The following is a 12,693-nucleotide window of genomic DNA, read 5'->3' as shown; positions in this document are numbered from 1 at the left end:
TAGGTTTCCGTATCTGACAGAAGAATTTCAATTTCAAAACATACTCATAACGCCACACAGATCAAGTTCATTTGCAAACAGGCCGATGCGTTTCGCCAATATAGACTGATCTCGTCTGCCCGTACCCTGAGGTGGAGCCGATTAGATTTAAATGACGTTTTCCAGAACATGAAAAATACTCCACCTGGCTCTCCTCAGGTACCTGCTTGGGAATAAGACGACGGTACAGTTTGTGTTTGTGCGACATAGAGAGAGCTTATGACAGAAGGTCTTCACATCTCTCCCCGTTCCCCTCAGTATTCAGTATGAAATGAGAAGCTGTTGACTGCAGAGTATTAGCGCTCACATGAGAGCTGTTTCTCTTCCTGCAGCATCAAATTACCCATGGCTCAGAAATCCCTCCTATCTCCCGGGTTTACAGTAACACCATGACTAGGGTCATTTCTCTCTTTTCTCAGGGGAAATAACTTCATTTAGTTGTTAGAAGACACAAAGCAATAACGCAGCCTGTGCGACCGTTTATTAAAGGCCTTTGTAACAACTCGGAACGCGCTCCGCAGCCTACAGATCGCTCCCGCAATTACCGCTCGCTGACAACAAAGCATGCAAAGGAAAAGAAGGCACGAGGCATCAATTAGAAATAAGTGAACAGTGGATCCCGGGGTTAAGCCTGCGCGATGTGTGTGCGTGTGCATGAGAGAGGCAGGTGGCGGAGAGTGCTGGGGCTTCAGTTCTGAATCAGAATGAATAATTGCCGTGCCGCTTCTGGACCCGTCTGGCTCTGCGGCTTCTCCAGACAGGCGTTCACACACTGCACACACGCGGCGCACACGCTGAACACCCCCCCCCCACACTCACACACACACACACACACACACACACCCACCACTACAATCATCCAGTCAGCTTCCGCCCCGTGTAGACGGACCTTACACGCTGTTCAGCTTTAAAGGCACAATGCCTTTTACACTCCCGCAGGCCGACAAGCTGAATCACCAAGCCTCCGGCGACTGAAAGGACACAATTCTATCAACACAACATGCATAAGACACTGTGGGACACGTGAATCCCAACTCAATAAGCTGGAAGGAGGTACAGAACTTTTCAGGCCCATTTCAGGTTCTTTAATATTGTCCTACTGTGTGGTTAGCGATTGTTTTCATTAGTTCTGAATGGCATTTTGTCTTAGTGTTGGTGTCAAAATGCCAGGGCTGATCTGGCGGTGGACACGCTGATGAAATTGCCTGTATATGCATCAATACCAAAGGGACACCCTGCAGACGCTGTGGAAGCCTCCGATTTTTAAAGGCTAATTTTAAACCTTGGAGCCGTCTCCCGGAATGCAAGAGGCTTCCAGGACGAAATAAACTCCAAATAAGCCCACTGCCACTGAGCAAGTGCCTTCTGGATCACCTGGTTTTAAAGGTGCAGTTTGCTCCTTTTCCTGTCACCTGTTGCACACCATAAGAACATAGCAGAACTTGCTATTCTCTAGTTGATAAAGACACCGCTGAAGTCATTGATGAGCTTGTTAACACTTTAAGTGCACTTCTAAAAGGTAACATTACGCTCATGTTGAGAACTGGATTCGGTACAATCTCGATGCCTCGCTACATCTCACCCACTTATTCCTAATGGCTCTTAAAAGGAACAGCGCTGCAATGAAACTGGGACAAGTAGCGCAAAAACACAATCAGCAACATGATGTGATGCGGTGGGGTCTAATAGCCATGACTCAGCCTTGCACTTTAGAGGTGACTGATGTTTCACAGGTCACCCGCTCAGTCCATTAGTTTTCACGTTACTTTTTAGCGGAATGCATTAGTTTTGATCTTATGCTTGTACACGCATAAGAAGAGTAATCCCAAGGCTGGGATGTGCACATTGGAAAACATTTACTTTACCTGCTTGTCAGGCTTGTGTATTTATAGAGCGCTGTCACGTACCAGCTCACAGCCATATTTCAGGAGGCGACACAGAACTGAAGCGCTTGAGGTCAGGAGGAAAGCATGAGACAAGACGAGTGCTGCTCGTGAGAAAACCTGATCGGTCTGTACACACGCATGTGGGGGAGTGGGGGGGGGGGTTAGAAGGGGGCTTGTGGGGGGAGATATGGGGTGAGTGGCAGGTGACAAGAGAAAGCAAGAACCATCCCATTTTAAACACAATAAATTGTTTAAATACTTAGAATAAATAAGGCATAAAAAGAACACCTGAATACAGTTGACCGCATTCCGTTACATGTCCTCAGCCAACAAGCTTGATCAGATATCTCCCATGTTTTCATTGAGAAAGAGTTTCACTGCCTGCTTTCACACCTTTACGCATCAACCGCAAGGTGAGAAAAGCCATATATGGCAAGTCTGCCAAGATCATAGATTGAGCTGCTCCACCATGCCTTCAGACGGTTTGTCATGCAGGTGTAATTGACTGCACTTCAATAAAAACTGAAATAATATTGACAATGACAGGAGGCCCCTCTTCTGAAGGCTAGGTAGAATGTTCGGAGGAATCTAATTTCAAATGCACTTATATAACAGATAAACAAAACCATATAAATGCAGTACAGTGCAATACATTTTTAAAATTTTTGATGCTGTTCCACAAAAAAGAGCAAAGGTATATCCTAATTCACACTCTCAAATTTCCAAATATTTTATTTGGAACTCAAATATGGGTTTCAAGGCAGCAAAATTCAAAGTACTTTTTTTTCTAATGAATGTCAGTTACTGTATTTTACTGATACCCAAAAATCAAACCAAACACTATAAAGACTTCATAAGTGTATTCCAAATCCTGAATATAAAATGGTGTCACCTGTTTTCAGATCCTGAATTTGATATTTTGTTCTAAAAAGGGTCTCTGCCTCCTGAACAGCTAATGGCCCATGCGGAAGCACCCACCACCCTGTCTGCTAGGACTGGCACCATTACCAGGCTGCGCACTTCGTCATGAAAGAAATGGAGCACAGCTTCCATTCAACTGACACAGACAGGTAAACAAACCACGGCTAACCTAGTGCCTTCTCATTTAACATTTTACAGCAATAGCTATACTGCTCACATGAACCAGTCTAATGAATTAATTTAAAATGCATATTGCTTGAGTGTGAGCAACTGCAAGACACCAAAATAGTACTCTTTATGCACAAGCAATGCAGTGAACTCCATTGAAGAAATAAAATGAAATCATGCAGAAAAGTTCCCAATCTCTAAGTGCACTAATCAAATTACATGTAAGTAGTATCTGAAGATATCTTAAGAAGTGGTGCTAAGAGATACATTATTTTACACTTAACAAATAATAAAATGACCTTCATCATACCAAATACAAATAGTATCTTGTGAAGGCATTATTTGTTCAGTTACTGAAGATGTGTTACTATAGCTTAGGCCTTAGGCTATAGGCATCTAATGCAAAAATCTATTTGTTTTTACATCAGGCAGTACTCCTGCACAATCCTCACAGCAGTTACCTACACGGATTAGCACAAAGCACTAATCAATCGACATAAAACAGGAATCTGTTTCCTCTGTATTCTTTTTAAAATGGCCAATGGTCTAGTTGGCCGTGTCACCTCAAGAAAAGAGGTTGCTAAAGGAATTCAGCATCTAAGCCTGTTATTCTGCACTGTGATCCCTATCCTCACACTTTCACCCGCACAACAGAGTCACCAGCACCACAAGCAAGGCAGAACCTGCCCTCACCACCATCAAGAGCTCTGTTCCACATGGCAATTCTTGCCTCGCTCCATACACACATGCCAATGTCAACCGTAGTACAGTAGTGAAAGAGAACGTACAGTATTGGTTTGTGTTGGGTTGTTTTTATTTTTATTTCTCCCCACTTTGACACTGAGGTTAAATATATTTAGGGAAGCTTGTTGCACAAATCACTGTTGTCATCAGATAATTAGCATGCCATTGTGACAGAGGAATCCAAGAGCCCTGGGAAGCCAGGGTGAAGGCATGTTAACAACTGGAGAAGCTATCAGTCTGTCTGACTTCTGTTGTATAACAACATCGGGGTGAGTAACACATTAACAGCACTTGTGTTTATGATGGACCAAAGCAAGTGGCCATTCATTTTCCAATTTGGCTATGAATTCCAAACCTAATCAAAGCCAAATCACTGTTATCCACACACAATATTCTGTGCAAAAGCAAAATCAGCAAAGTTAGAGTAGTACCCAGTCACCAAATGAAAACATATAGCCCTCTTAATATGTATTGACTTGTATGGCTCTATTGCTGAGCAAGGCATCGTAATTACAGGTGTGCAAGGATGATATTAAACAATTAGATGCAATCACAAATATTATGGGCAACACATTAGCATACATGCAAACGTATTAAAGATATCTGACATATCGTATCACATCTGTGTAATTAATACGTGGGAACAACAAAAATAGAAACATCTATCAGAAGCTGATACGTGAACAGAAAGGGTCAAAGTCGCATTTGCCCAAGGCACAGCAAAGCCCCAAAGGTACGGCGACGTCTGAAGAAATTATGAGCAGAAAGCGTAGTCGCTGTCAAAATTATAGCGATGACAAACGTCACACTTGTTACCAAGTATCGGCGCTGTTCTGTTACAATAATACACGCATCGAAGTGTTATATTCATATTACACCTTTCGTTTTTCTCAAGAAACATGACAGGTTCAACTTTTCTACCGATAACGAACAGTGAATATCTATTGTTCTTGCACAAGAAGACAGCAAACTTTTACCTGAATCCCAAATCAATAAAGTACACGATGTGACCAACGAGTTAGATAAAACATCAGATGATATTAACAGCAACTTGGGCATTCAGTTCGTGCGTATTTCTAATCCGTACAAGACAATTTGCGACAATCAACGAACGATGCGCAAAACAAAAGGATTGCCCTTTAGCCAAACCAGAAGGAACGCGCGAGAAACAGGTATCATACGCGCAGCATTTAACTTAAAATGTCCACTGAAAGAGACGTCGCAATTGCTTAGTTTTGGAATTTGTACAGAAGCGGACGATGCTTCAGCATTTATAGTATTGAATAAAAATCGTGTCTACTGGCTTGCTGATAGCGAGGCTGCACTGACATAGACAAAGGAATACAAGACAATTGCCTTAAGTACGCCGAGGTTTTCAACGTTTGTTAAATTAAATTACCGGAATTACTTACAGTTCTTAAGAACTGAATTTCATCTTCCCCTTCTCCACCTTCAGCCATGGCTGTTGAGGAGCCTGCTTAGACTCTGATAGCCTCCACTGTCGGCTTGCAGCACCGTGCTGCTGCTCCTCTCTCCAAACGATATTAGCATATAGCTAATCCACAGCCATATAGGGGAGCCCGGGTAAACCTACTGCACTGCAGCCTGTCACTCAAGCCTGCTCACTGCCAATGCCAAGGGTGCCTCTCTCGAGGGGACAAGCGAACATCAGCTCTCGGTGATGCTGATGCAAAATAAAGCGTATTCTTGCAGTGAAAATATGGCACTGGGGTCTGATCTCTGACGTCACTTCTGGCGTTTATTAGTGCACTGCTAAAAGTGAGCTAACACTTTAATTGCGATGATTTTACCCACGCCGTTGAAGAATGGTTCTCTCTTCCAGGTAATGGCAGGACATTTACAATATAGCAACCGAATCAGTGGCTAAATTGCCTTATGGTGAAAAAATGCACGACATTTTTCATCCAAGGGCATGAAGTTTTTACTGTTTAATTAATATTACAATGTGAGAAAGTAACATTTCGGTGGTGGCTTCGGTTGGTGTAAAACTAAGTATTGCAGGACTTCTGCAGAGCAAATAAACAGTACAGTTGCTAAGCTGGTAAATATGTTAATATAGTGAAGTTATTGTTCAATCATATGCTGCACCAAATATAGCCCCAAGAACTATAGCATATACTGTGGCTCGGATAAGTAAAATCCTAATTTCATCTATAACACAAGAAACACATCCAAATGACTTGCTTATATCTAGTCTACTTTTTATGTACAGGAGATTGGGTAGTCAAGTTTTCTGAAAGTGACAGGACATAATACAGTAAGTCTTACCTCACAGTCACGGGTGAATAACCTGACAAGAGGGCTGTTTGTTTGCTTGACAAAAACATGCTTTTACACATTTAGTTTGACAGTTTCACGAGAGACCCTTGTATCAGTGTTGCATAATAACATTTCCATCATTGACTTCGTCTAAAAATAAAACAACAAAAAAACAGTTCTAGTTACCAATTGTGTTCTGTACATTCCATGGCAGTTAATTTAAAAGAACATCGTATCCAGAACATTCCTAATTTACATTTGGTGGCAGTAGTTTGATTGCAGTATTACAGGCACCAGTGTCCAGTGGCAGCTGCCAAAGTGGCAAAGCTGCCAGCTGTTTGGGGAAAACTCACCTGAGCCAGTTGGATTCACTGTGGCCTCATTGCAGTGTAGAGACTGTACTAGGACACAAGCTTGTGGGTAAAAGCAGACAACCATTTTCTTCTGATTAGAATTTAGAAATGTGGCAGTGAGGGCAGTTTGATACTTAGCTTAAATAATTATCCTATTTAATATGATTTATTTGAGACAATGGCGTTTTTAAAGTTACACCAAATACACATTATCTTCCCATTAATCGTATTGGAACATGCATATACAGTAAATGTGCCTTTCAGAAAAGTCCACAGTCAAAAAGCGTTGATGTTTCGAACGGACATTTATTGTCAGTCCTCTGCTGCTCCCCAGCGGTTATGTCTGAGATTGTGTAGCGCAGGTCTTTTTGAACCGCGATTCGGTTTCTTGAAAAAAAAGCCAAGACATAGAGCCTAGTGTACGTGCAATTGCTGTGCGTCGCACCGCCGGCTAAATGTAGCGAAAGAACGTAGTGTGCAGTTAATGCATATAATATTTATATAGGTTAACGGACGTTGTCAATGTGGGCGCACCACACGAAACTGTGAGGTTCGGTAGTGCACACCCTCAATTCATTAGATCAGTGGTTCACAGGGGATTACCCCCTGTGCATGCTCGTTTTCGTTCCAACCACAGTTGCAATCCCAGAATTTTAACAAGCTCTTAATTAGGTACTTTTCATGTCCAGATGGATTATTTACCTTCTTAAGCCACATTATGTCACAAATAGCTCACCATTCCATGATGAATAACAGTCTGACATTCATTATTATGATATATTGCAAACAATTACAGGGAACCAATAATTTAACTGATCAAATTAAAATTTGTAGATTTTTTGTAAATTGTTTTACAATTGATAACAAGAATTTTGAAACACTGAATTAATTTGTTCAAAACTGTTCATACAACACTCAGCACCAACACGCAGCTTGGCACAACAGTTCATTTCATGATGAATACATTGTCAATCATAGCACAATGAGCTAAAAAACATTAACAACTGGTGGCATGACAGAAGATACACTATTTTTACAGTTGCATGCGCTCTAGTTTTTCTTTTCTTTTTGTAATTAGTTAAAGTATTACTTTGTTATTTGAGTCATAGTGTAGCAACATTTCTTTGTTGTTTTTTCCCATTACAAAGCAGAATGGCATCTGCAATAGAATCTTTACAGAATGGAATGTACATGTACAGTATATGCAACAGGAACAAGTTACATTACATTACATTACAAGGCATTTAGCAGACGCTCTTATCCAGAGCAACGTACAATGAAGTGCAGATCAAACACAGGAACAAGTCTGAAGAGGACCCGAGAGGACAGTACGGTTCCAAGTCCTAGAGTGACCATACAGATACAGTCGGAACCCTTGAATAATACGTCAACGTACAAACTAGCATACCACGGTTGGCAGCTAGAAGACCCCTGAGTACAACAATACAATAGCTAATACAAGTAATAGAAATACAACAGTAAAGGTTTTATTGGCAAACGTGGATGTAGTTTACAGTGAAAACTACAAAAATATTGGTACAAATATCACAGTAATACTGGTTTTCGTCTACCTAGTCTACTTCATTAGGCCACATGTTCTCGTCAACATCACACCATATGTCCTCTCTTGTTGGCGAATACAGCCCTGATACAAGCCTGGCAATCAATAGCTGATATGCCCAGGCATCCGGCATCCGTCCTCCATGTTGAATGGGACCACAAATTCATACTTCTCTCCCTCTCCCCTGCCATTTCTCTTGCTCTTTCACCAAATTTTGAGTGCTGTTGTGCTCACTGTGTGAAGAGTTCTGAAAACTCGGTATGAAAAAATGCTTGTTAGCAATTTTCAAAAATTCTAAAGACAGACTCCTGATTAGTGAACGTGTGGACCCATGGTCACTAAAACGAACAATTTGGTAGATAATTAAGAAATCAAAGACAAAGCAAATGATAACGAGCCAAACCTGTATTGTGAACAAACTGATGCATGTGTTGAACAACTTACAATTTTTCTCTATTGTTTTGATGCATTGTTCGTAACTGTGGTCTTATGACTGCAAATACAGTAGTGCAGTGATCACAACTTCAAATGCAACCCCTGAACTCTTAATAGTTTCTGGTTCTCTTCACATAATTGTTTGCACAACATTTAACACAAATGCTGGCAGAGTACAGATTTCACCTTTTGCTCACTATATTCGTAAGCTTTTCCCAATATAGAGAAATCTTTTTACAGTTATGAAGGCTCATTCACTGTGTGGGTACAAAATGACTCAATAACCAGTATGAAGTCACACATAAAGCGAAACACCAGATTAGTCACCTATATCAAAGAAAATGGAAGCAGAGGGAGTAGGAGATGCAGCTGCAGCAGTGAGATGTAGGGGTAGTGGTATGTGAATGCCCGCAGAACAGTAGATTATTTTTTTTGTTCCCACCATTCTCTGCAAATCTACAGATTGTTGTGTGACATTTGATCTGAAAAACAGCTGAACCTCTTGACCACGTCTGCATGCTTTAGTTGCTACAATCTTCTGCAGATATGTCCTGGCATGCAGCATTCATTGCATTCAAGAGGGACATCTGATCATGTGGTAGGTTGCTTGAATAAACTCACAATATAATTTATGATTCTCTCTGATTTAAAATATGTTCAATCACTGTAGCCCTCTGTCTCTAGCAGGGTCCATGTTTGGATAAAAAAATGTCCCCTTTTGTATAGATCAGGGGTGTCAAACTCCAGTCCTGGAGGGCCGCAGTGTATGCTGGTTTTTGGTGTGTTTCAGTACGAGAGATTTCAAAGTCTTTCATTGGCTAAAGAGTCCACACACCTTGTTCTCAAGGCCGTAATTGGCTGCTGATTGAAAGGAAACCACAAACACCTGTAGACACTGCGGCCCTCCAGGGCTGGAGTTTGACACCCCTGGTAGATAAAATATCTGGGTAGGTCCTCAGCTAAAATTGGGATGAGTTGTGGCTGGTAAAATGGAAATCAGTGGCGGTAGTCTATTTTTTTTTAGCTGTTCAATATACTATATATCAATATGGTATTAGCGTAGCATCATAAAATAGCATCATATCCAGAAATTAAATGTAGCTATATTTTGAACAGTTTCAAAAACAGAATGTGCAAAAAGTTCTGTATATAAATATTGTTTTGCTGGTGGTTGTGTTTCAGCGAGAAAATAATGAATGAATTTTGAAAGATGTGTTGTGAATGAATGCATTTGCAAAGCAATGAAAAATGATCCACAGTTTAGTGCACATAGACTGCTGTTGTGCTAACTGTGTGAAAAGTTTTCAAAAAGTAAACTTTGTATCGAAAAATGCTTGTTAGCAATTGTAAAAAAACAGCTTGTTGAAATTCTGGGAAGAAACTCTGGTTGGAATAAAAACTAGCACAGGGGGTCCCCAGGACCAGGGTTTAGAACCACTGCGTTACATCATGCATTGGGGCAGTGGTCTTCACTCCTCTTCCTGGACAACCGCAGGGTGTGCTGGTTTTTGTTTTGGCCTTAATATTAGCAACCAATTCAGACCCAAGAATCAGTTGAGATTATATTCTGGAGCCCAGACATGACAGATTAATGCATGGAATTGCTTCAAAAAACATACTGTACCAGATTTCCTAGTTTATATTTCCAAATCCCCCCCACCCTACACCCACTGCTCCCTCTCTTGGCCACTCTATCACCCACTCCTCTGTCTGTGGCAGGGTCCATGTTAGGATACAAAACCTTTCCAAAGATTTCCCCTTTTGTATAGATGGTAATGTAGGTGAAGATAAAATAGCTGGGTAGGTCCTCAGCTAAAATTGGGATGAGCTGTGGCTGGTCAAATGGAAATCAGTGGTGGTGTGTACTTATGCATACTGTGAATATTGAAAGTTATTTTGATTATGATTATATTCTGGAGTCCAGACATGACAGACTAATTCATGGCATTGCTCCAAAGAACATACTTTCCCAGACTTGCTAGTTTATATTTCCTCATCAAGTTGATTTTATCTGCATATACATGCATGCTAAATCAAGTCTATAATGGCACAAGAACAGTGAAGTGATTTTTTTAATCTATATTTTTTGGAGGGTCGGTCTGTGTGCTGGTTTTTCTTCAAACCAATTGCCTGTTTTATTTTTCTGACAGCTCTATAAACTATGCTGGTTCAGTCCTGTACTTGAGCTCAGTGAAATCTGTAGGATACACATGCAAGCTATGACTTTAGCGGGCTCTTATATAAATGCCAGAACAAGATATGATTGAGCCAATTAAATACTTAAGGGCAGAAGTTGGCAAAATCCTGAAACAAATATGCTCTTGCTGTGCACCCCTGCTAGTATATGATTATTTTCCTATTAAGACGTGTCCATACTTTTACAACAGTATACTATCAAAATGTAGGAGCTCGGAATTGAAACATTACTCTGAACTTTTAATTTCATCAGGAGTTTCACAAGAATGGACAAATTAAGGCACTTCTTGCTGAACAAGTAACAGTGAACAAAATGTTGTGTCCATGTGGTGAGGGTCCCCTGAGTGTCATTGCAGATGCCTGGCAGATTAAGCGATCAACAAACTGCTTGGCTTTAAGCAGTAGTCAGGGCTTGGGGTGTTACCCTATTGTTCCTGATAAGGGTTGGTCTGTAGTGGTGTGATAGAGTTTGTCGGTTCATCTTCATTTTGTGGGTCTGGTTTTGGTGTGAATGACTTTTACCTTCTTAAAAGAAATTACAATGATAAATGTTGTGTCCATTGCTGCCCTCTTATGGGACCTTAATTGTTGAAATAGGTTTCTGTTTAAATTCGCCCCCTAGTGGCAGATTTATGTTTTGTTAAACAAAGTAAATGTACTCTTGTGTAGTATAATAGTATTTGTATTATACATTTCAAGCTAATTATAGGACTGATGTAAGATAAGTAAGCTTGTAAATAAAAATAATTTATACACCTCAAATACAGCCCTTATTGGTGAGTGTGAAAGCACAATTTGTGACTCATGGGGGGAGTTAACTTTTAAAAATAGTAAGCTTTAAAAAACACAAGTTCAGTGTTTTTTTTAAACTCATTTCATCATGTGAGGTTGCCATTCAAAATGAGCACAATGGAGTCACTATTTATAAAGAAAACAATAGCACAAAATTGTAAGGTGAGATATTAATTTCCTGTCACACTATGAGCATAACCCTTTGATTGGGCTGCATGCGTCACCAGCAATACAATATTTACCTCAATATTGTTTTCTATTATGGCTATTTTGTTCATGGTTTGTATTTAATATACTTTGAAAAGGAATCAAGGCTCATGCTCTCAGAAGAAAAGTAGCTGCCATTGTTTCTCATGGATTCAATTTAAAGAGGCATGCAATTGGAGAATCTAATGTAGCAAAATCATAAGAAATTATTAAATGTGAAGCAAAAAGCTCACTCAATTACAATTCAATAACATTAGCAACAACAATTGGGAAATTACAAATTAATAAAAAGGATTGATTTGTATGGTTAAAATGAGAATAACTGAAAACTGCTAACTGTTGGTAGGCGTAAAGATCCCTGGTGCAGACTGCAAATGGTTTGGAATCCGGGTTAAGGTTCCAGGCTATAGGGAAACAGAAATAGTCAGGACAACTTTTAGTCGGGGATTGTTAGCCTGTAGCTCAAGACCGGAGTGAAGAGAAATGAGTTGTTCATCCTAGCTCAACTGTGTAATCAATGAATGTATATCATGTCTACCTACCATGCTGAAGGTGTCTGATAAAACCTTGGGTTTATGAAACCAATGTAGCCTAGCACTGATAAGTTGTTTAACACAAAACAACAAAGTGAAAAAAGATGCTCTGTTTTTGAAAATGTAAACCATACAAATAACTTTTTATTCACACTGTGAAAAGTAATCCAATAAAGTAGAATTGGCGACATAATTTTATTTTGTCAATGTGACTTGCCCTTGTGACTTTGCCTCAGTTTGATCCCTTTGTACACAACGTAATAGACTGTTATTAATATTACTTACAAAACCAAATTCAAATTCTGTACTATTAACGTTCAGTTCGTTCCCAATATGCATGCAGTTCGGTGCGATGCACTTCTCCAGTTACTTTTCATTTTGAATAACAATCAGTATGTCGCTTTTATGTATATCATCAATGCCATCATCAATTCTGCAGCTGTAATGTATCCTTGCCTTCCTCCCCTGTATGACAATACTTCTGGTTTGGATCATTCTTCGGTGCTCCAATCGGAGCTGACCAGGGAAACTGTGGGCTTTCCGAATGGTTCTGGCCCTTGCCTGTCAACAGCTGAGCC

The 12,693-nt window shown here is 40.2% G+C and overlaps 1 protein-coding gene across 5 annotated transcripts in view; it reads right to left on the bottom strand.

Moving 5' to 3' along the window:
* LOC133123322 (ryanodine receptor 3) overlaps positions 1-5,294 on the bottom strand; it is a 136,691-nt gene extending 131,397 nt beyond the window's left edge. For all 5 annotated transcript variants that reach the window (XM_061233687.1, XM_061233703.1, XM_061233697.1 and 2 more), the window contains exon 1: positions 5,171-5,294. In XM_061233687.1, the coding sequence (XP_061089671.1) occupies positions 5,171-5,218 (48 nt within the window). In that variant the 5' untranslated portion in view covers positions 5,219-5,294. The remainder of the gene's footprint in view (positions 1-5,170) is intronic.
* Positions 5,295-12,693: the final 7,399 nt, after the last annotated feature.

The sequence above is a fragment of the Conger conger genome, chromosome 1, assembly GCF_963514075.1.
Source record: "Conger conger chromosome 1, fConCon1.1, whole genome shotgun sequence".
In the NCBI taxonomy this organism is placed as follows: domain Eukaryota; kingdom Metazoa; phylum Chordata; class Actinopteri; order Anguilliformes; family Congridae; genus Conger; species Conger conger.
This window is presented reverse-complemented; position numbering and strand designations above follow the sequence as displayed.